Source organism: Oncorhynchus kisutch, linkage group LG19, assembly GCF_002021735.2.
Source record: "Oncorhynchus kisutch isolate 150728-3 linkage group LG19, Okis_V2, whole genome shotgun sequence".
Classification (NCBI taxonomy): domain Eukaryota; kingdom Metazoa; phylum Chordata; class Actinopteri; order Salmoniformes; family Salmonidae; genus Oncorhynchus; species Oncorhynchus kisutch.
The window spans coordinates 51,804,723-51,829,173 of NC_034192.2; the positions used below are offsets into that span (position 1 = coordinate 51,804,723).

Consider the following 24,451-nt stretch of genomic DNA (forward strand, 5'->3'; position numbering starts at 1 on the left):
TACTCATTTGTCATTGAGCGACTTTCTTTTCTGGAAACAAACTCACTGGTAAAGGTGGTGATTGTTCCGGGTAGGCCTAAAGCACTAATGAAATGTGTTCGTTAAGAAATTCCGGTGTGGTTTTGCAATGTGCTTACCACCAGCACTAACTGAAAAAGTGAGATAGAGGAAGAGAGAGGGAGGGGAACTGAAATGACGAACACAATGGATTCAGTATTTAGTCAAATTGCTTTAATAATGTAGGATATATTTTATTTATATTTTTTATAGAAGTTTGTAAATTATTTATGCGACACCATGGACTCTAACATAATGGACATTCTAGAAGAATTCATGGAAAGTGCGTTGGTGACTTGGGTATGTGTCAAAGCTTATTTAAATCACTTTCAGATGCTATAGTAGTAGACCTAGATATACGTGATGATGATAGTCTTTTATAACATATAACAACACATAGTCTATTGCTGTTGTTTTGCTTTTATGAAGTATCAATACATACAAATCCTGTAAATAAACGACGTGTAAATTTAAAAACACATGAGATTATGCATTTTGTAAATAATGTATAACTCTTCATTTACAAAAGTTATAACAACACGAATGGGTTGAACTTGAATCAGATGTAAATGCTTGTCATAACTTTTGTCATAACAGCAAACAACACTTAGTTCTCAAACTTCTCCTTTTCACAGCTTTCTCTACAATGGCTCATAGAAAGTATCTTGTTGTTTTACCTTTATATCTGTGACTTCCTATTCCCTTTCTTATTTATTTCTCAGTAAAATATGACCATCTCGGGTTTCATTGATCTACACCACAGATTCCAGATAGCAGTTTTCTCTGTTTGCAGTGATCCCCATGTGGTCTCCATATACATTATTTAGGTTGTACAGTGCCTTCGGAATGTGTTCAGTCCCCTTGACTTTTACCGCATTTTGTTACGTTACAGCCTTATTCTAAAATGGAATAAGTTGTTTTTCCCCCCTCATCAATCTACTCACAATACCCCACAATGACAAAGAAAAAACAGGTTTTTAGAAATTCTTACTAATTTATTGAAAATCCAAAACCCATTTACGTAAGTATTCAGACCGAGTCTTCTTGGGTATGACACTACAAGCTTGGCACATCTGTATTTGGGGAGTTTCTCCCATTCTTCTCTGCAGACCTTCTCAGCTCTGTCAGGTTGGACGGGGAGCGTTGCTGCACAGCTATTTCCAGGTCTCTCCAGAGATGTTTGATCGGGTTTAAGTCATGGCTCTAGCTGGGCCACTCAAGGACATTCAGAGACTTGTCCCGAAGCCACTTGTGTGTTGTCTTGGCTGTGTGCTTAGGGTCGTTGTCGTGTTAAAAGGTGAACCTTTGCCCCAATCTGAGGTCCTGAGCGCTCTGGAGTAGGTTTTTATCTAGGATCTCTCTGTACTTTGCTCCGTTCATCTTTGCCTCGACACTGACTAGTCTCCCTGCCACTAAAAAACATCCCCACAGCATGATATTGCCACCACCATGCTTCACTGTATGGGTGGTGCCAGGTTTCCTCCAGACGTGACGCTTGGCATTCAGGCCAAAGAGTTCAATCTTGGTTTCAGACCAGAGGATCTTGCTTCTCATGGTCAGAGTTTTTAGGTGCCTTTTAGCAAACTCCAAGCGGGCTGTCATGTGCCTTTTTACTGAGGTGTAGCGTCTGTCTGGCCACTCTACCATAAAGGCCTGATTGGTGGAGTGCTGCAGAGATGGTTGTCCTCCACAGAGGAACTCTGGAGCTCTGTCTGACCTTTAGGTTCTTAGTCACCTCCCTGACCAAGGCCCTTCTCCCCCGATTGCTCAGTTTGGCCGGGCAGCCAGCTTTAGGAAGAGTAAAACATCTTCCATTAAGAATGATGGACACCACTGTGTTCTTGGGGACCTTCAGAAATGTTTTGGAACCCTTCCCCAGATCTGTGCCTCGGCACATTCCTGTCTCTGAGCTCTATGGACAATTCCTTTGCCCTCATTGCTTGGTTTTTGCTCTGACATCCACTGTCAATTGTGGGACCTTATATAGACAGGTGTGTGCCTTTCCAAATCATGTCCAATCAATTGAATTCACCACAGTTGGACTCCAATCAAATTGAATAAACATCTCAAGGGCGATCAATGGAAACAGGATGCACCTGAGCTCAATTTCGAGTCTCAAAGCAAAGGGTCTGAATACGTATTTAAATATGGTATCTGTTTTAAATTTTAATATATTTGTAAACATTTCAAAAGACCTGTTTTCATTTATCATTATGTTGTATTGTGTGTAGATTGATGAGGATTTTTATTGATTTAATCCACTTTAGAATAAGGCTGTAACATAACAAAATGTGGAAAAAGTCAAGGGATCTGAATATTTTCAGAAGGCACTGTTTATTATGTTTAGATAGAATTTAGGGCTCGATTCAATCCGTAGCGCAGAATATCTGTGTTGTGGCACGGTTCACATTTAAAGGTCATTTCCGATTGAGCCAACATACACTACATGACCAAAAGTATGCTCGTCAAACATCTCATTCCAAAATCATGTTTATTAATAAGGAGTTGGTCCCCCCTTTGCTGCTATAACAGCCTCCACTCTTCTGGGAAGGCTTTCCACTAGATGTTGGAACATTGCTGTGAGGTCGAGCACTGATGTTGGGCGATTAGGCCTGGCTCGCAGTCTAGTCTGCGTTCCAATTCATCCCCAAGGTGTTCGATGGGGTTGAGGTCAGGGCTCTGTGCAAGCCAGTCAAGTTCGTCCACACCGATCTTGACAAACTGTTACCATAAAGTTGTAAGCACAGAATTGTCTAGAATGTCATTGTAGGCCGTAACATTAAGATTTCCCTTCACTGGAACTAAGGGGCCTAGACCGAAGCATGAAAAACAGCCCCAGGCCATTATTCCTCCTCCACCAAACTTTACAGCATTGGGGCACATAGTGTTTTCCTGGCATCCGACAAACCCAGATTCTTCCGTCAGACTGCCAGATGGGGAAGTCGTGATTCATTACTCCAGAGAACGTGTTCCCACTGCTCCAGAGTCCAATGTCGTGGAGATTTACACCACTCCAGCTGACACTTGGCATTGCGCATGGTGATCTTAGGCTTGTGTGCAGTGTGGCTACTCAGCCATGGAAACCCATTTCATGAAGCTCCCGACGAACAGTTCTTGTCCTGACGTTGCTTCCAGAGACAGTTTAGAACTCTGTAGTGAGTGTTGCAACCGAGGACAGACCATTTCTACGTGCCTCAGCACTCGGCGGTTTCATTCTGTGAGCTTGTGTGGTCTACCACTTTGCGGCTGAGCCGTTGTTGCGCCTAGACGTTTCCACTTCACAATAACAACACTTGCAGTTGACCGGGGCAGCTCTAGTAGGGCAGAAATTTGACAAACTGACTTTTTGGAAAGATAGCTTCTGATGACGGTGCAATGTTAAAAGTCACTGAGCTCTTCAGTAAGGCCATTCTACTGCCAATGTTTGTCTATGAAGATTGCATGGCTGTGTGCTCAATTTTATACACCTGTCAGCAATGGGTGTGGCTAAAATAGCCAAAACCACTAATTTGAAGGGGCGTCCACATACTTTTGTATATATAGTGTATACAGCGTTTACTGTGAATGCAGTCTCTGCGACATTAATTGTTGATCGCGCTATAAAACGGATCTTCACCGCTACGGATTGAATTAAAGGCCCTAATAGGATGCCCCCTCCCTCAGGTACAGCTCTTTGATGGTGTTGTGGACAGGGAGGAGAATGTCATGCTCTTCAACCAGTACATGGAGGTGAACTCCAAGTCCCAGAATTCCCATGACCGCTACCTGAGGCTGACCAATGGGATCTTTCTCAACGAGGTCATGAGGGTCATGTAAGTTCACACCTTTGCACAGGCCTCAAATGTCACAAGCAGGAAGTACACATTCCATAGCATGTAGTGTATACTGAAGGATTCAATGTAATACATTTATTTTACTTTACCTGATCAAAGGTATTATAGCTGGTGAAATACTGGGCTGGGATAGTTACCTCTGCCAAGAGGTGAGAGCTTTTATGGCACAAGTAGACGTGCACACTGGCTCAATCCCCACTCTGTCTGTCTGTCATTCCCAGAGACCCCAACCCCAAGCTGGAGCATTTGTACCGCAGTGGGAGAGATGACCAGATGCTCCGAGTCCAGAACTTCTCCATCCTCAACCGACACCTCAGGGCCTTCTACCAGGTATTGGTATTTGTGTCATGATTTTGTTTGATACACAATCACATCTCAGAGTAATTTACCACACAAGGTCCAGACTTGAGCCTAGGGAGACATCCAGGAAAATCTCTGCGAGAAATGAACTTTAGTCCAATACAATGTACAAAACACACAAAAACATGAATCTTCACTGTTTGAGTTCCTGCTTTTGATAAGTCATTCAAACCCTCTGAACAGTGGAGCATCATGGGAGGGACACCAGCAAGTTTCAAATAATATTCTGGGATTTATTTAGAAATGTTTTGGATACAATCTATTGACATGACTGTTTGTCATGACAACAATTCCGTCTTGTCTGATGTTGCTACGATGTCATTTTGTTTTTTGTGGTTTCACTTCTTGCTTCGTGTTTCCTGGTCACACTGGCAGGGCTGTGAAACCTTAAACCACCAGCAGCATGTGGTCACTGCAGCCTAATTTCTCTCTACCAGGGCTTGTGTCTGAGAACTAAATATAGTCATCGTACTACGTAGAAACATACATGAACAAATTGGTCTACTTTCCCCTCTGATGTCATCTGTGTTTATATTCTAAACTGAACTAAACTGGAAGGTTTTGTCATTTCAATGTTGATTTGAATACAGTAACTGCAATGTGGTTAGGGAAATTTCAATAAATAAATCTTTGAATCCTTTCAAGCTCTCCCTCTGATTCTGTCTACAGGAAGACCTACGGCAGCTGATTCTGATGCCTCTTCCGAACATTGCCATTTTGGGGCAAGACCCCCTAACAGGTAAAAAGAGCCAGTTGAAAGTACAGAATCTCTGATTGGGCTCCTATGTTGTCTATGAGAGTATGATGGGAACAAGAGAGTCATAAGAGTGGTATCTGTGTCTTCAGAGGCAGCAGTGGAGGAGTTGAGGAGATTGCTCCTGCTTTTACTGGGATGTGCTGTACAGGTGATTTCTCTCTCTCTCACACACACACAAATACACACGCACACGCTCACACACACACAAATACACACGCACACGCTCACACACACACAAATACACACGCACACGCTCACACAAATACACACGCACACACACACACACACACAAATACACACGCACACGCTCACACACACAAATACACATGCACACGCTCACACACACACACACAAATACACACGCACACGCTCACACACACACAAATACACACGCTCACACACACAAATACACAAGCTCACGCTCACAAATACACACGCACACACACAAATACACACGCACACGCTCACACACACGCACAAATACACACGCACGCTCACACACAAATACACACGCACACACACACACTGAGCCAGCTTTACTGACTACTCTTTGTTGATCAACAACAGTGTGAGAGGAAGGAAACATTCATACAGCAAATCCAGTCGCTGGACATCGAGACTCAAACTGCCATTGCCAACTGTATCCAGGAGGTCAGTTCAGTTCCCTACTCATTTATTCATATCCACTATTAACGTTCACCACGTCAGCCATTTTGTGCTGGAATGTTCAGTCACATAAAGTTATTACCATAGAGAGGTAAGAAACTGTTGTTCCTGCAGGTGACCCAGGACCCCAGAGCGGTGCTGCCGCTGCAGTGGGAGGAGCTGGGAGGGCTGGAGGGGGTGGAGCTACAGGTGCTGTTTGGCTCCATGGCCAGACAGATCCAAGGCCTGCTGGCACAGAGGGACACACACCTGGAGGTACACAGACAAATACTCACAAATAGGTCCAGAACAACAAAGAGGAATTGAATGATGAAACCAGGCCTTTCAGCCTCTATAGGAGAGTGTATTCCAAATGAAAGCATCACTGTGTCAAACCTGATTTAAAAAGCTCTGAGGGTTTCTTCCTCTCCGAGATTCACACAGAACCTGATCCTGATTTCATCACCTTCCTATCATCTCTCTCCGTCTCTCTTTTTCCTTCTGTCTCTCCCTCCGCCCTCTCTCTCAGAGGATAGCAGAGTTGTGTTGGAAGAGTGAGGTCCAGCAGGCTGAGTCTGTCATGGCAACCCGAGGTGGTCACGTTGACGAGCAGCCCCAGGGTCTGGCTGTCCAGCTAGCAGACAGCAGGGCCAAACTACGACGCCTCAAACAAGAACTGTAAGACGTGTGTGTATGCTTGTGTGTGTGAGACCGTCATGTCAGTGTGTGCATCAAAACGTTTTTAAATTGGAGGAAGACTTGTCTTTGAAAGATGTCTGGTAACTGTTAGAACTACATACAGTCTGTCGTCCATTTCTAGGGAATACAAGTGTGTGTTTAAGGTTTTTAAATTGGAAGAGGACTATTCTGTAAGAGGTGTCTGCAGTTTAGTAGTACAATACTATTGCAATAATGACGTCTGTTTCTAAAGGGAAGACAAAGGGGATCAACTATTGGATCACAAGCAGGAAGTACAAACTATGGACGAGCAGCTGAAGAAACTTCAGAAAGAGGTAAGATTTTCTCTGGTATCACTACCAGTAACTGGACCAGAACTTTCTGCTACTTTTGTCCTCCTCTAAACTCACCTCTATCTTGTGTGTGTTGGGCAGAACCGCAGTCTTCAGGGTGAGGTGCGGGGAATGCGAGCGTTGCGTGACGAGCTGGACTGTCTTCGTGACCGTGCAGGCAGAGCTGAGCAGCTGCAGACAGAAGTACAGAGCTGCACTCATAGACTACGCAGCCTGGAAGTCACTCGCACACAACTGAAGGTATCTCCACCAATACACTGTTTAGTACACAGAGACACTATTGAGGGTTTCTATACCTATACACCACACACTGTTTAGTACACACACTGTTTAGTACACAGAGACTCTACTGAAGGTATCGCCACCAATACACCACACACTGTTGCCACACACAGGCACAATTGAAGGTACCACACCACCTCTCCCGTCAACTGTAGCCACACTCAGCTGATGGTTGGCCCATTCCCAAAACAACCCTCAGCCCCTTCCCCCTAGCTACTTCCCTCTGTGTTTGCAGACGGGCTTACAGTAGGTGAGCTCCCTCAATAGTGATAATACTTTGCAGTTTCTTCAGATCTGTACATACCTGTAGTGTTGGTGCTAGGTATTGTAGGTGCTATGCCTTGTTTTTCTACTGGGACATTGAATGCGGTTACCTGTCTCTGTCCCCTGTCTGTCTCTGTCCCTATCTCCTGTTTCTGTCCCCTGTCCCTATCTCATGTCTCCTTCTCTGTCCCCTGTCTGTCTCTATCCCCCGTCTCTGTGTCTATCCCTCTCTCTGTCTCTATCCCCTGTCTCTGTGTCTATCCCATCTCTGTCTCTATCCCCTGTCTCTGTGTCTATCCCATCTCTGTCTCTATCCCCTGTCTCTGTGTCTATCCCATCTCTGTCTCTATCCCCCGTCTCTGTGTCTATCCCATCTCTGTCTCTATCCCCTGTCTCTGTGTCTATCCCATCTCTGTCTCTATCCCCCGTCTCTGTCTCTATCCCGTCTCTGTGTCTATCCCATCTCTGTCTCTATCCCCTGTCTCTGTGTCTATCCCCTGTCTCTGTGTCTATCCCATCTCTGTCTCTATCCCCCTGTCTCTGTGTCTATCCCATCTCTGTCTCTATCCTCTATCTCTGTGTCTATCCCATCTCTGTCTCTATCCCCTGTCTCTGTGTCTATCCCATCTCTGTCTCTATCCCCTGTCTCTGTGTCTATCCCATCTCTGTCTCTATCCCCTGTCTCTATCCCCTGTCTCTGTGTCTATCCCATCTCTGTCTCTATCCCCTGTCTCTGTGTCTATCCCATCTCTGTCTCTATCCCCCGTCTCTGTGTCTATCCCATCTCTGTCTCTATCCCCCGTCTCTGTGTCTATCCCGTCTCTGTCTCTATCCCCTGTCTCTGTGTCTATCCCATCTCTGTCTCTATCCCCTGTCTCTGTGTCTATCCCATCTCTGTCTCTATCCCCCGTCTCTGTGTCTATCCCATCTCTGTCTCTATCCCCTGTCTCTGTGTCTATCCCATCTCTGTCTCTATCCCCCGTCTCTGTGTCTATCCCATCTCTGTCTCTATCCCCTGTCTCTGTGTCTATCCCATCTCTGTCTCTATCCCCTGTCTCTGTGTCTATCCCATCTCTGTCTCTATCCCCCGTCTCTGTGTCTATCCCATCTCTGTCTCTATCCTCTATCTCTGTGTCTATCCCATCTCTGTCTCTATCCCCTGTCTCTGTGTCTATCCCATCTCTGTCTCTATCCCCTGTCTCTGTGTCTATCCCATCTCTGTCTCTATCCCCTGTCTCTGTGTCTATCCCATCTCTGTCTCTATCCCCTGTCTCTGTGTCTATCCCATCTCTGTCTCTATCCCCCGTCTCTGTGTCTATCCCATCTCTGTCTCTATCCCCCGTCTCTGTGTCTATCCCGTCTCTGTCTCTATCCCCTGTCTCTGTGTCTATCCCATCTCTGTGTCTATCCCATCTCTGTCTCTATCCCCCGTCTCTGTGTCTATCCCATCTCTGTCTCTATCCCCTGTCTCTGTGTCTATCCCATCTCTGTCTCTATCCCCCGTCTCTGTCTCTATCCCGTCTCTGTGTCTATCCCATCTCTGTCTCTATCCCCTGTCTCTGTGTCTATCCCCTGTCTCTGTGTCTATCCCATCTCTGTCTCTATCCCCCTGTCTCTGTGTCTATCCCATCTCTGTCTCTATCCCCTGTCTCTGTGTCTATCCCATCTCTGTCTCTATCCCCTGTCTCTGTGTCTATCCCATCTCTGTCTCTATCCCCTGTCTCTGTGTCTATCCCATCTCTGTCTCTATCCCCTGTCTCTGTGTCTATCCCATCTCTGTCTCTATCCCCTGTCTCTGTGTCTATCCCATCTCTGTCTCTATCCCCCGTCTCTGTCTCTATCCCGTCTCTGTGTCTATCCCATCTCTGTCTCTATCCCCTGTCTCTGTGTCTATCCCCTGTCTCTGTGTCTATCCCATCTCTGTCTCTATCCCCCTGTCTCTGTGTCTATCCCATCTCTGTCTCTATCCCCTGTCTCTGTGTCTATCCCATCTCTGTCTCTATCCCCTGTCTCTGTGTCTATCCCATCTCTGTCTCTATCCCCTGTCTCTGTGTCTATCCCATCTCTGTCTCTATCCCCTGTCTCTGTGTCTATCCCATCTCTGTCTCTATCCCCCGTCTCTGTGTCTATCCCATCTCTGTCTCTATCCCCCGTCTCTGTGTCTATCCCGTCTCTGTCTCTATCCCCTGTCTCTGTGTCTATCCCATCTCTGTCTCTATCCCCCGTCTCTGTCTCTATCCCCTGTCTCTGTGTCTATCCCATCTCTGTCTCTATCCCCCGTCTCTGTGTCTATCCCATCTCTGTCTCTATCCCCTGTCTCTGTGTCTATCCCATCTCTGTCTCTATCCCCTGTCTCTGTCTCTATCCCCGGTCTCTATCCCCGGTCTCTGTTTCTATTCCCTGTCCCTGTCCCCTGTCCCTGTCTCTTTCTCTCTCTCTGTTTCTATTCCCTGTCCCTGTCTCTGACTCTTTCTCTCTCTCTGTCTCTATCCCCTGTCCCCATCTCTCTCTGTCTCTATCCCCTGTCCCCATCTCTCTCTGTCTCTATCCCCGGTCTCTGTCTCTATCCCCGGTCTCTGTCTCCGTCTCTATCCCCGGTCTCTGTTTCTATTCCCTGTCCCTGTCTCTTTCTCTGTCTCTATCCCCTGTCCCTGTCTCTCTCTCGGTCTCTATCCCCTGTCCTCGTCTCTCTCTGTTTCTATTCCCTGTCCCTGTCTCTGACTCTTTCTCTGTCTCTATCCCCTGTCCCCGTCTCTCTCTGTTTCTATCCCGTCTCTGACTCTGACTCTTTCTCTCTCTCTGTCTCTATCCCCTGTCCCCGTCTCTCTCTGTCTCTATCCCCCGTCTCTGTCTCTATCCCCTGTCTCTGTCTCTATCCCCTGTCCCTGTCTCTATCCCCCGTCTCTGTCTCTATCCCCTGTCTCTGTCTCTATCCCCTGTCCCTGTCTCTGTCTCTATCCCCCGTCTCTGTCTCTATCCCCTGTCCCTGTCTCTGTCCCGTCTCTGTATGGCGCCCCCCATAGGAGCAGCAGCAGCTGTGTGTGGCACTGCAGGAGACCCGGGTCCTGCTGGAGGAGCAGCTGGCGGACACACGACAACGCTGCTCGAGCCTACGTGAGCTGGAGAGAGACAATCTACTGCTGCGACGAAGACTCATAGACCTGGAGGGGGTAGGTAATGATGGTAATGTGTGTGTGGTAATGTGTTTCTGAATCACAAGTAAGAAATTTGGTATCTGCTGGCCGGGCTCACGTAGATATTTCCCCTAATTTGTTGGTGTCTGTGTGTGTGTAGGAGCGGGATACTGAGAGGCAGAGGGTCGATGAGCTGTTAGAGATGAATATGGGCCTGGAGGCGGAGCTTAGACAGGAGCTTAGACATAACAACAACAATACAGGCATGATGACAGCGGCTCCACATTTCCACCAATTGGAGGTGGAGTCTGACAAGGAGGCTGGGCTAAGAGTGGAGCTAAGAGAAGAGATTGGTCAGTCAGTCTGCCTGTCTGTTGTGTGTCTTTTCAGTTAAATTAATTTGATTATTGTCAACGACCCCTCCTCTCTAATTCAAATTCAAATAAGCTTTAATGGCATGAATGGTACCACTGTTGCCAAAGCAATGAAATATATATCCCTCCCTCTCCACTCCCTCTCATTCTCTCTCTCTCAGATCTGAAGCCTCTGAGTGTGGAGGTGGGCGAGGCATCGTCACTGAGGCTTCTGGGAGCTGAGAATGAGAATGCTGAGCTGAGGAGACGCCTGGAGGACCTGCAGTCCGAACAGGAGTTCAGGGGTCAGAGGGTAAGGGTCACGAGAGTCGATCTATCAAAATGGATTGAGTCTAGGTTAAACCTCCAGGGGGCAGGCAAAGGCAACAGTAGCAAGGAACAGTAAAGAAGAATGAGACTCTACACAGGGAGCCTTGTGGCTTGCCAAGTACTTGTATTAGTGTCCAAGCTAAGGGCACTGGTATTGGAGGATCCAACTGTCTGCTATATTTTGCAGCAAGCTGATTTGCCGGAGGTGAGGGAGGAGCTGGCCTGTCTGGATGCAGAACATCAGAATACGCTAAGAGAGGTGAGCTGATGTGACCGACTGTGTTAACCCTCTGAGCTAAAGCCTAGGCATTAGGAGGCTAACAAAAGTATTTAGGTCTAAGAGAACGCTATTCATCATGTGGGTCACTAAACCGTTACAGTGACGTTTACAGTGCATTCAGAAAGTATTCAGACCCCTTCACTTTTGCCACATTCTGTTACAGCCTTATTCTAAAATGAATAAAACATTTTTTTTAAATGTCCTCATCAATCTACACACAATACCCCATAATGACAAAGCGAAAACAGGTTTATAGAAATGTTTGCAAAAAAAATAAAAAAAATAAACAGAAATACCTTATTTCCATAAGTATTCAGACCCTACGAGACTCGAAATTGAGCTCAGGTGCATCCTGTTTCCATTGATCATCCTTGAGAGGTTTATACATCTTGATTGGACATGCAGCGCGATCTTTGTCAGAAATAGAACTGACTTCTATTTTACCCCGTGGCAACGCAGACGCTCGTTGGCGGGCGCGAGCAGTGTGGGTGCAATAATTGAATAACATAGATTTCTACATTTATTTTGCGGCACGAGTGCAGGCGCAGGCGACGCGAGCGATGTAGTCAGCCTGTCAGACCATGAGAAACAAGAATCAAGCGTCACGTCTGGAGCTAACCTGGCACCATCCGTACAGTGAAGCATGGTGGTGGTAGCATCATGCTGTGGGGATGTTTTTCAGCGGCAGGGACTGGGAGACTAGTCAGGATCGAGGGAAAGATGAACGGAGCAAAGTACAGAGAGATCCTTAATGAAACCTGCTCCAGAGCTCTCAGGACCTCAGACTGGGGCGAAGGTTCACCTTCCAACAGGACAACGACCCTAAGCACACAGCCAAGACAACACAGGAGTGGATTCGGGACAAGTCCCTGAATGTCCTTGAGTGGCCCAGCCAAAGTCTGGACTTGAACCGATTCAAACATTTCTGGCATCATACCCAAGGAGACTCAAGGCTGCAATCACTACCAAAGGTGCTTCAACAAAGCACTGAGTAAAGGGTCTTAATACTTCTATAAATGTGGTATTTCAGTTTTTATTTTTAATACATTTGCAAAAATATCAAAACCCCAGTTTTTTCTTTGTCATTATGGGGTATTGTGTGTAGATTTATGAGGGAAAAAGTATTCAATCCATTTTAGAATAAGACTGTAATGTAACAAAATGTGGAAAAAGTCAAGGGGTCTGAATACTTTCCGAAGGCACTGTATCTAGATGTGACCTCACTGTGTCGTCCGACATGTATCTAGATGTGACCTCACTGTGTCGTCCGACATGTATCTAGATGTGACCTCACTGTGTCGTCCGACATGTATCTAGTTGTGACCTCACTGTCGCCTGACATGTATCTAGATGTGACCTCACTGTCGTCCGACATGTATCTAGATGTGACCTCACTGTGTCGTCCGACATGTATCTAGATGTGACCTCACTGTGTCGTCCGACATGTATCTAGATGTGACCTCACTGTGTCGTCCGACATGTATCTAGTTGTGACCTCACTGTCGCCTGACATGTATCTAGATGTGACCTCACTGTCGTCCGACATGTATCTAGATGTGACCTCACTGTGTCGTCCGACATGTATCTAGATGTGACCTCACTGTCGTCCGACATGTATCTAGATGTGACCTCACTGTGTCGTCCCACATGTATCTAGATGTGACCTCACTGTCGTCCGACATGTATCTAGATGTGACCTCACTGTGTCGTCCGACATGTATCTAGATGTGACCTCACTGTGTTGTCCGACATGTATCTAGATGTGACCTCACTGTCGTCCGACATGTATCTAGATGTGACCTCACTGTGTCGTCTGACACATTAACTGTTCTCGTCATTGTCTACCTTCCTCTCCACTCTCAGTTTCAGAACGTCAAGAATGAAAATGCCACTTTGAAAAAGAGCCTGGAACTGCTGTTGACAAAGCGTCAAAGTATTGAGGAAGAAGGAGAGAAGGGGGAGAGGGGAGAGAAGGAGGAGAGGGGAGAGAAGGAGGAGAGGGGAGTCCAAGGTTCTGAGTCCTCAAGAGGAGAAGGGGAGGGTACTGCCCGGAGAGGGTTGGACAGTGAAAGGGGAGCCAACATCATTAGAACCCAAAGAGAAGCTGGAGTTGGGGCAGAGCTGCTCCATCCTGAAGAGAGAGAGGTGGAAGCAGAGGATCAGGTGCTGAAACCCAAAAAGAGAGAAGAAGAAGCAGAATATGAGAAGATAGAGAGAGAGATAAAACATGTTACAAATGAGAAGGAAGAAGATCTTGGGAAGGCAGATATTGACCGGAAAGAGATACAAGACCCCAGCCCAGCCACTGAAGAAGAGAAACTACCAAAAACAAAGGAGAGAGAAGACAAAGTGGAACTCAGTGAAAAAGACGTGTGTGTGTTCCCTGGGCCTGAAGTGGAGCGCCTGGCCTCTGAGCTCCAGCAGGCCCTGGAGGAGGCTGACAAGCAGGTGTCTGTAGCCCAGGACCTGCGCTCCAAGCTGGGGGAGCAGAGCAGGAAAGCCTGGGAGGCTGAGCAGAGACTGGTGCTACTGGAGGCCGAGGGCCAGAGACTGAGGAAGGCTTCAGAGAGCCTGGCGGAGGCTAGGAGACAGATAGAGGTATGGAACCAATCACGAAAAAATCATTACTCTGCCAGTAGTTTCATGTACCAGACTCATAGGGCTTTCTTCCTTCACATTGCAGCTGTCATAGACAGTTACTCAATCCCTTGTCCATCCATCCATAGTCTTCCATAGAGTACCATAGTCTTCCATAGAGTACCATAGTCTTCCATAGAGTACCATAGTCTTCCATAGAGTACCATAGTCTTCCTAGTCCTCCTTACTGTAGTCTGTCTGTCAGATGGTCCGTCCCTCTGTCCCTTCCACATCATTCCTCTCTGGTGTGTGTTAGGTGCTACAGGGGGAGCGCCTGGAGATGGAGGAGGAGCTATGTCGTCTGCGGAGCCAGGCTGAGCTGCAGCGGATGCAGGCCTCGGTCATCGCTACTCTGGAGGGGGAGCGAGCCACGCTGGAGAGAGAGAGAGAGACCCTCCGTAGCTCTGTGGACACCCTACGCACTGCCCAACGCAAGGTGCCACTGCTGCAGTACACACACTATGCACTGCAAAACACACACATTACTACCAACAGAAAGATCAGGACTAGATTACACAATGTCACTGAATACTGTGATCCTGAACGCTACCTTGTTTGACAGGGTGACCAATTGGAGCTGACGACCCAAGCTCTGAGGGCGGAGCTAGAGCGCCAGGGGAGGAGTCTGGAATCCTCACGGCGCAATGAGGAGGAGCTAGAGGCGGAGCTTCGTGAGGTAGCACTAGAGGTGGAGTCTCTGACCCGGGGGCGGGACCAGGCTCTGCTGGAAGCCTTGCGATTGGAGCAGGAGAAGGAGGCGTGCCAGGGCGAGCTGGACAGCCAACGAAAGGAGCAGAGGCAGAGGGAGAGGGAGGCGGCCAGGCTGAGGCAGCAGCTACAGAGTACAGCATCAGCCCTGGAACACAGCAACCAGAGGGCCTGCAGTCTGGAGACAGAGCACAGGTGATACACAAACACCTGAAGCTGCGTGCTCACACACACACACACACACACACACACACACACACACACACACAATAGCAGAAGAGGTAGCAGAACAGTCCCCTCCATGTACATACAGTGTGTTTCTGTACTATTACAATATTATGGGTCTGACCTAGTTGATCTCTCTGTCTCTGTAGGCATGTGTGTCAGGAGCTGTCTCAATCCAAGGAGCTCTGTGCTCAACTACAGGACCTGGAGCAGGAGGTCGGTACTCGGCTACAGGGTCTGGAGAAGGAGAGCCAGGAGCTTAAAGAGCTGAACACAGAAGCCCAGGATAAAATCAGATCTCTGACTCAGGTGTGTGTATGTGTGTGTGTGTGTGTGTGTGTGTGTGTGTGTGTGCCTTGAGCCTAGAAACAAGTTTTCATCCTCTCCTTTTCCCACAGGAGCTAGCCAATGAGAAGGTGCAGTCTCAAAAACTGTCCAATGAGGCTGCACGGCTGAAGCAGGAGTTAGAGAGGGCAGAGGCGGAACTGAAGACAGTTACCGCTGGCCTTCTTCTTTCAGAGAAGCGGGAGAGAGATGCTGTCCCTGCTAATATCCCACCAGAAAGCCCTGCTAACACACAGCAGGCTACATCCTCAGACACACTCACATTAGAGCACCCAGAGGCTAAAGATGCCCAATCAAAGGAGGGCCACGACCTCCCTACGACCCCAAAAGCTGGAGTAGAGAAGACGGACTGGTCTCTGAGTGAACGACTGATAGACCTGGAGAGAGAGGTGTGTGTTCACCTTTCGTTATTATTTGACTTTTTTATATTTGCTGTGCCATATCATATGTCCTAGATAACAGAAGCTAGCTACAGTGGACCGTACCCTGTCCCCCAGTGTACCTCTCTAGGAAGAATATTCTGCTTATACCCTCATCACATATTTCTAATCAACTCACCTCCCTCTCAGAATGCAGCGGTGGGTTAGGAGAGGGAGGTGTGTGTCTGTGTGTGTTCACCTCTCAGAATGCAGCGGTGGGTTAGGAGAGGGAGGTGTGTGTCTGTGTGTGTTCACCTCTCAGAATGCAGCGGTGGGTTAGGAGAGGGAGGTGTGTGTCTGTGTGTGTTCACCTCTCAGAATGCAGCGGTGGGTTAGGAGAGGGAGGTGTGTGTCTGTGTGTGTTCACCTCTCAGAATGCAGCGGTGGGTTAGGAGAGGGAGGTGTGTGTCTGTGTGTGTTCACCTCTCAGAATGCAGCGGTGGGTTAGGAGAGGGAGAGTGTGTCTGTGTGTGTTCACCTCTCAGAATGCAGCGGTGGGTTAGGAGAGGGAGAGTGTGTCTGTGTGTGTTCACCTCTCAGAATGCAGCGGTGGGTTAGGAGAGGGAGGTGTGTGTCTGTGTGTGTTCACCTCTCAGAATGCAGCGGTGGGTTAGGAGAGGGAGGTGTGTGTCTGTGTGTGTTCACCCCTCAGAATGCAGCGGTGGGTTAGGAGAGGGAGGTGTGTGTCTGTGTGTGTTCACCTCTCAGAATGCAGCGGTGGGTTAGGAGAGGGAGGTGTGTGTCTGTGTGTGTTCACCCCTCAGAATGCAGCGGTGGGTTAGGAGAGGGAGGTGTGTGTCTGTGTGTGTTCACCTCTCAGAATGCAGCGGTGGGTTAGGAGAGGGAGGTGTGTGTCTGTGTGTGTTCACCTCTCAGAATGCAGCGGTGGGTTAGGAGAGGGAGGTGTGTGTCTGTGTGTGTTCACCTCTCAGAATGCAGCGGTGGGTTAGGAGAGGGAGGTGTGTGTCTGTGTGTGTTCACCTCTCAGAATGCAGCGGTGGGTTAGGAGAGGGAGGTGTGTGTCTGTGTGTGTTCACCTGACAGATTCTAATCTGCTGAGATATGCTGTGACAACTAGTCATGTGATTGTCAACATTCTCTCGTCAAATCATCTCTTTCTCACCTCCCCCTCAGAATGCAGCGGTGGGTGCAGAGCGGGAGGTGTTGCTATGCCAGCTGTCTCAGTCCCAGTCAGCCGGTAGCCACCTGAGGGAGCAGATAGACACCCTGCATCATCACTCCATCAGCCTGCAGGAGACCTGCACCAAGCTGCAGACACTCAACACTCAGCTACAGGTATCATACAGCTACTATTGTTTTATATAGTTATTATACTGAAACTGTTACCTCTCGCCACTTCAGACTGTAGTACTGTCAACTATCTCAGAGTCACAGTGTTTGGTTTCCAACCCCCCCCCCCCCCCCCCCCTCTCCCAGGTGGACCAGGCGGCCCTGAGCTTCCAGCATGCAGCAGTGTTGGCGAGGTGCAGCGAGAGCGAAGCCAGGTGTGCTGCTCTGGAGGTGGAGTCTAAGGTGTGGGCCAGGGAGCATGAGGAGTCATTGGCCAGGACGGAGGGGCTGAGGAGGGACCAGGAGCGAATGACAATCTTGCAGCAGAGGCAGGAGGTGGAGCTAGAGGAGCTGCTGGATAGACACTCTGACCTGAGGAGCAACAACCGTAACCTGGAGACACAGTACAGGGAGCTGGAGGGAAGGTAGGGAGCCGGAGGGAAGGTAGGGAGCCGGAGGGAAGGTAGGGAGCTAGAAGGAAGGTAGTGAACACAAAGTAACACTTTATGTAAAGAAGTATAAGGCATTCTTAACTTTATGAAACCAGTCTGATTGTAATTTCATATGCCATTGAATACACTGTAAACTGACTTGTGACACTCAGAAAAACCCTGATAAAATAACGTTTATGAAATTAGTCATGACACCTTAATGAGTGTTTAAGTATAAGTCATAGCAATGTTCATAACTCCTTCATGTTCTCCAGGTATCAGGAGCTCCTGGGCCTCAAATCCCATCTGGAAGAGAAAGAAACAGAGATGAAGATGGAAAGAGAGAAGATGGAGGGAGAGGTGCAGAAGAAAGCGGAGAGAGAAAGAGAACTAGAGAGACTGAAAGAGGATTATGAGAGGTAAAAAAAACACCCTCTCAGTCAAACAACTAACTGCTCCGTCATCACTTATTCTCTTCAACTTGTTTCATGTAATATAACTTCTTGTTCTATTCAGTTCATCCCTGATCTATTCAGTTCATTCCTGATCTATTCAGTTCATCCCTGAACTATTCAGTTCATCCCTGATCTATTCAGTTAATTCCTGATCTATTCAGTTAATTCCTGATCTATTCAGTTAATTCCTGATCTATTTAGTTAGTCCCTGATCTATTCAGTTAATTCCTGATCTATTCAGTTAATTCCTGATCTATTTAGTTCATCCCTGATCTATTCAGTTAATTCCTGATCTATTCAGTTCATCCCTTATCTATTCAATTCATCCCTTATCTATTCAGTTCTTTCCTGATCTATTCAGTTCATCCCATATATATTCAGTTCATCCCCGATCTATTCAGTTAATTCCTGATCTATTCAGTTAATTCCTGATCTATTTAGTTCATCCCTGATCTATTCAGTTAATTCCTGATCTATTCAGTTCATCCCTTATCTATTCAATTCATCCCTTATCTATTCAGTTCTTTCCTGATCTATTCAGTTCATCCCATATATATTCAGTTCATCCCGATCTATTCAGTTCATCCCTGATCTATTCAGTTAATTCCTGATCTATTCAGTTTGTCCTTGTTCTATTCATTTCATCCCTGATCTATTCAGTTCATCCCTTATCTATTCAGTTAATTCCTGATCTATTCAGTTCATCCTTGTTCTATTAATTTCATCCCTGATCTATTCTATTTGTCCTTATTCTATTCAGTTTGTCCCTGTTCTATTCATGTCATCCCTGATCTATTCAGTTCATCCCTGATCTATTCAGTTCATTCCTGATCTATTCAGTCCGACACCAAGCAGTTGGTTGTATGACTGACAAATAGCTTGAGTTGCTGTATCACTGTCTTATTTTGTCAAGTAATTCCTTGGTTTTCTGTCTCTGTCTGTCGGTCTGTCTGATCTGATCCTATCTGGTTGTGTTGTTCTGTTCTCCCAGGCTGCAGGGCGTGCAGAGGGAGTCAGCTCAGGTACAGAGTGAGCTGCTGGCTCAGGGCTCGATGCTGCGGGGTGAGCTGAGTGCTGCCCAGCTGGAGAGGACCAGGCTGGAGGGAGAGATCAACTCTCTGAGGGAGAACAACCAGAGACTGGAGCTCTGCACTGACCGCCTCACCAACCAGTACCAGGTCAGGAGGAAGGAGTTTTTATTTTATTTCCTCTAACCCTAAAACTAACCCTAACCCTAAAACTAACCCTAAAACTAACCCTAAAACTAACCCTAACCCTAAAACTAACCCTAAAACTAACCCTAACCCTAAAACTAACCCTAAAACTAACCCTAACCCTAAAACTAACCCTAACCCTAACCGTACCCTAAACCCTGAGCACAAAATAGCATTGTTGCTTTTAAGGACCGGCGAAATGTCCACATTGTCAAATTGTCCTTGTTTTACTATCCTTGTGATGACTTTTGGAACATAAAAGTATACTTAAGTTAGACCTCACACACACACCTTACCTTGCTTACTATAAATAATTCTGAAACCTGTGTGTAGCTGCTGACCCAGCTGAAGGGGAACATGGAGGAGGAGAACCGTCACCTGTTGGAGCAGAACCAGAGTCTGACCAATCACAACAGAGACCTGATGGAGCAGAGCCTGGAGCGCAAGGACCAGCACCACTCACAGCAGAGAGAATACCAGTCAGTACACACACACACACACACACACACACACACACACACACACACACACACACACACTCACAGCAGAGAGAGTACCAGTCAGTACACACACACACACACACACACACACACACACACACTCACAGCAGAGAGAGTACCAGTCAGTACACACACACACACACACACACACACACACACACACACACACACACACACACACACTCACAGCAGAGAGAATACCAGTCAGTACACACACACACACACTCACAGCAGAGAGAGTACCAGTCAGTGCACACACACAGCAGAGAGAGTACCAGTCAGTACACACACACACAGCAGAGAGAGTACCAGTCAGCACACACACACACACACACACACACACACACACACACACACACACACACTCACAGCAGAGAGAATACCAGTCAGTACACACACACACACACACACTCACAGCAGAGAGAGTACCAGTCAGTGCACACACACAGCAGAGAGAGTACCAGTCAGTACACACACACAGCAGAGAGAGTACCAGTCAGTACACACACACAGCAGAGAGAGTACCAGTCAGTACACACACACACTCACAGCAGAGAGAGTACCAGTCAGTGCACACACACAGCAGAGAGAGTACCAGTCGGTACACACACACACTCACAGCAGAGAGAGTACCAGTCAGTACACACACACAGCAGAGAGAGTACCAGTCAGTACACACACACACAGCAGAGAGAGTACCAGTCAGTACACACACACAGCAGAGAGAGTACCAGTCAGTACACACACACAGCAGAGAGAGTACCAGTCAGTACACACACACAGCAGAGAGAGTACCAGTCAGTACACACACACAGCAGAGAGAGTACCAGTCAGTACACACACACACACACACACACACAGCAGAGAGAGTACCAGTCAGTACACACACACACAGCAGAGAGAGTACCAGTCAGTACACACACACACACACACACACACGCACACACACAGTACCAGTCAGTACACACACACACAGCAGAGAGAGTACCAGTCAGTACACACACACACACACACACACACACACACACAGTCAGTACACACACACACAGCAGAGAGAGTACCAGTCAGTACACACACACACACAGCAGAGAGTACCAGTCAGTACACACACACACACACACACACACACACACACACACACACACACACACACACACACACACACACACACAGCAGAGAGTACCAGTCAGTACACACACACACACACACCACACACACACACACACACACACACACACACACACACACACACACACACACACACAGCAGAGAGAGTACCAGTCAGTACACACACACACAAATGTAAATATGATTCTATTTTCGCCTAACTTCTCATCTCTCTTCTTTGTCCTCTCCTCCCTCTCTCCAGGGAGAAGATGGGTGAACTGCGTAGAGAGAAACAGAAGCTGGTGGAGAAGATCATGGATCAGTACAGAGTCCTGGACCCCAGCATGCCTACACCCATCAAGGCCAAGTAAAGACACACACACACACACACACACAGGTTGTCCATTGAAGTCAATGATGTGCCGTTAAGATTGGGGCTGTGGAGGCTGATGCCCCGCTGTAAAGATGCTGTCATGGACAGGTGGACTTGTCGAGAGAGGTTCCAGCGTTTCTTCTGGACTCCTGCAATTCGTTTGGATGCAGACACAGATCAAGGCCAAATCCCTCTTTTTGTCATCATCCTCTCCACCCACTCTCTCCACCTCCCTCACTTCTTATTGATCTTGATCTCCTTCACTATGTCTCCTTCCTTCCTTTCCTCCTCCATCTCTGTAGGAAGTCCAACTGGATAGCAGACAGGATGAAGAAGCTGATTAAGCCTAAAGGAGGAGGAGGGAGAGAGGGACGTGCTCTGTTCTACGCTGCTGGCAGTATAGAGAACCTGGCTGACAGTGCAGACTACCCACCAGACACACAGACAGCTGCTGGTTCTGGTGAGACTATACAAGACAGACAGACAGAACAACAACTCGTGAGAGACCACAGACACTATTATACACAAATCCCTACATGAGTCATTTGTACTGATACTACTACTCATACGTCTCTTTCTCTCCCTCACTGTCCCCTCTATTCTATCTCCGTTACATCGTTCCCATCTGTTCTCTTTCTTCTCTCCTCCAGACCCCCGCAGTGCCCCCGTCTCCCCCTCCCCCCTGCGACATGCCACCTCTCTGGGTGACTCTGACCAGGCGGGGGGGCTGTGTGGGCTGCCGCTGCGTTCAGGTTTGGGGGGCCGTCGAAAGCTGGGCTCCCATCGAAAGCTGGGCTCCCAGTCCTTCAGTCCCGGAGACCAGAAGACTTCACCCCTCCAGCGTCTCCAATCTGCAGACAGAGTGATCTGGGAAGGGCAGAGCAGCCCTACAGACACACCCAAAACCACACCCATGACCTCAGCCAACAACAGCCAGGAGAATGTGATGGAGGAGGAAGGAAGAGGTGAGGAGGATAAAGGTGAGATGGATGAAGAGGGGGGGAGTGGGGGGAAACGGGGGAGGGAGAGGTGAGAAGGGATAACAAGGGAGGGAGGTAGTGGAAGGAAATGGGGAGAGAGGTAAGGAGGGATCAGAGGAAGGAGTGGGGGGAGAGGCGAACATGCAGGTGTGGACTATAGGGGAGAGGTGGAGGGAGGGGTTAGACATGAGCTGGCACTGATGTCCCTGACCAACCCTGACAAATTGAAGTGAAGTGACTGGTTTTGACAGGACCTCTGTGTGTGTTTGGTTTTAGCCGTGAGTGGGGACAACATTGAAGGACATCTCAACTCAGATCCCTGCTGTCAGTCCAGTAAGGATAAACCGGAAAACTAAAAGAGAATTACTACCTTTCTGCTTCAACTGTTAACATGATCCTTTGCACACATCCGACCTCTGCATACAGATCTGATCTAAATCCAGATAGGGACTCAAATTAAAAAAGTGTCAAATTCAAATGTTTTGTCTGATTTTTGTAAAAGGTGCCAGAAAATACAGTTTTTCCGATTCCATAGACTGTAAACGAAATGTTTTTCTACCAGCTAGTACTGTATTTGTATATATCATTGAAGAGATGCCTCTGTTCTTCTGGGGTGATAAGCAGCAGTTTCTTCTCTGTGGCCAACAGGTGTCAGTGTAGAGCTAGTTAGACACCAATACAGATCAGATGCGGGAGAATCTTTGAAATTAGAAACATGGCCTGTAGGTCCATCACGACTGTAGGGCCTCTCTGGTTCCCTGCATCCCACACCAAGGAAGCAACACCTCAGCATTTCAGCTGGGGAGGGTGGGGGGGATGGAGGGATTAAGGGGAGAGAAGACTGACACTAAAGGATAAAAGCAGAGAGAGAGGATCTCCACCGAAGCCCCGGTGAATTACGATTCAGAAAAAGACAAATGGAAGGCTAATACAATTCATGAATTATGTAGTTGTCATGGCAACATTAATCAAAATGAGGCCCCAGCCTCTGAACATTTTGTTTATGAAATTGAGATGCATCCAGCGTGAGTGAGTGTGAGTGTGGAGGATGATATTGGGCCTGCCACTCAGTCAGACATCTCCATCTGACACCTGCAGACAGACAGCAACCACAAGATGAAAAAAGCAGTGACATAAAAACCCAGAACAAAGACAATGAAACTCCTTCTCATTCCTTACATTCAATAAAACTAAATGCATTGTACATCTGTGCCAGTAGTCATTAACATGTACGTTTGAAGAGTAGGGGTGTAAAAAAAGAGACATTTCTGATTCCTTTCAGCCAATAGACTAGAATAAAAGTCAAATGACATGTAAGGTACACAGCCCAGTGGTCATCTGAACTTGTCAGTATGTGTCTGTAGTGGTGGTTCAACACAGTGCCTTCAGAAAGTATTCACACTCCTTGACTTTTTCAACATTTTGTTGTGTTACAGCGTGAATTTTAGATTTTGTGTCACTGGTCTATAAAAAATACCCCATAATGTCAGTGGAAATACAGTGGGGCAAAAAAGTATTTAGTCAGCCACCAATTGTGCAAGTTCTCCCGCTTAAAAATATGAGAGAGGCCTGTAAAAAATCCAGAAAATCACATTGTAGGATTTTTTATGAATTTATTTGCAAATTATGGTGGAAAATAAGTATTTGGTCACCTACAAACAAGCTCTCACAGACCTGTAACTTCTTCTTTAAGAGGCTCCTCTGTCCTCCACTCATTACCTGTATTAATGGCACCTGTTTGAACTTGTTATCAGTATAAAAGACACCTGTCCACAACCTCAAACAGTCACACTCCAAACTCCACTATGGCCAAGACCAAAGAGCTGTCAAAGGATACCAGAAACAAAATTGTAGACCTGCACCAGGCTGGGAAGACTGAATCTGCAATAGGTAAGCATGATCTGCAGAGAGCTGGGACCAAAGTAACAAAGACTACCATCAGTAACACACTACGCCGCCAGGGACTCAAATCCCAAATGTCCAGGCCCGTCTGAAGTTTGCTAGAGAGCATTTGGATGATCCAGAAGAAGATTGGGAGAATGTCATATGGTCAGATGAAACCAAAATAGAACTTTTTGGTAAAAACTCAACTCGTCGTGTTTGGAGGACAAAGAATGCTGAGTTGCATCCAAAGAACACCATACCTACTGTGAAGCATGGGGGTGGAAACATCATGCTTGGGGCTGTTTTTCTGCAAAGGGACGACTGATCCGTGTAAAGGAAAGAATGAATGGGGCCATGTATTGTGAGATTGCCAAAATACCAGCAACAGTGTGTGAAAACCTTGTGAAGACTTACAGAAAACATTTGACCTCTGTCATTGCCAACAAAGGGTATAGAACAAAGTATTGAGATAAACTTTTGTTATTGACCAAATACTTATTTTCCACCATAATGTGCAAATACATTCATAAAAAATCCTACAATGTGATTTTCTGGAT

At 47.2% G+C, this 24,451-nt stretch overlaps 1 protein-coding gene across 2 annotated transcripts; it reads left to right on the forward strand.

Moving 5' to 3' along the window:
- Positions 1-151: 151 nt before the first annotated feature.
- LOC109864962 (girdin) lies at positions 152-22,488 on the forward strand. Of its 2 annotated transcripts, none has more exons than XM_031797429.1 (28): positions 152-357; positions 3,721-3,869; positions 4,112-4,220; positions 4,920-4,989; positions 5,097-5,155; positions 5,575-5,658; positions 5,788-5,928; positions 6,182-6,330; positions 6,584-6,665; positions 6,765-6,923; positions 10,253-10,399; positions 10,524-10,716; positions 10,899-11,029; positions 11,234-11,305; positions 13,190-13,924; positions 14,220-14,399; positions 14,526-14,866; positions 15,046-15,205; positions 15,295-15,630; positions 16,795-16,956; positions 17,098-17,375; positions 17,657-17,800; positions 18,828-19,014; positions 19,384-19,529; positions 20,920-21,024; positions 21,333-21,490; positions 21,681-22,010; positions 22,287-22,488. In XM_031797429.1, the coding sequence occupies exons 1-28, from the start codon at positions 298-300 to the stop codon at positions 22,364-22,366; spliced, it is 4,947 nt and encodes a 1,648-aa protein (XP_031653289.1). In that variant the 5' UTR covers positions 152-297; the 3' UTR covers positions 22,367-22,488. The 2 variants fall into 2 exon arrangements, with proteins under 2 accessions (XP_031653289.1, XP_031653290.1); XM_031797430.1 differs by having other exon boundaries at positions 21,681-21,995.
- The last annotated feature ends 1,963 nt before the right edge of the window (positions 22,489-24,451 follow it).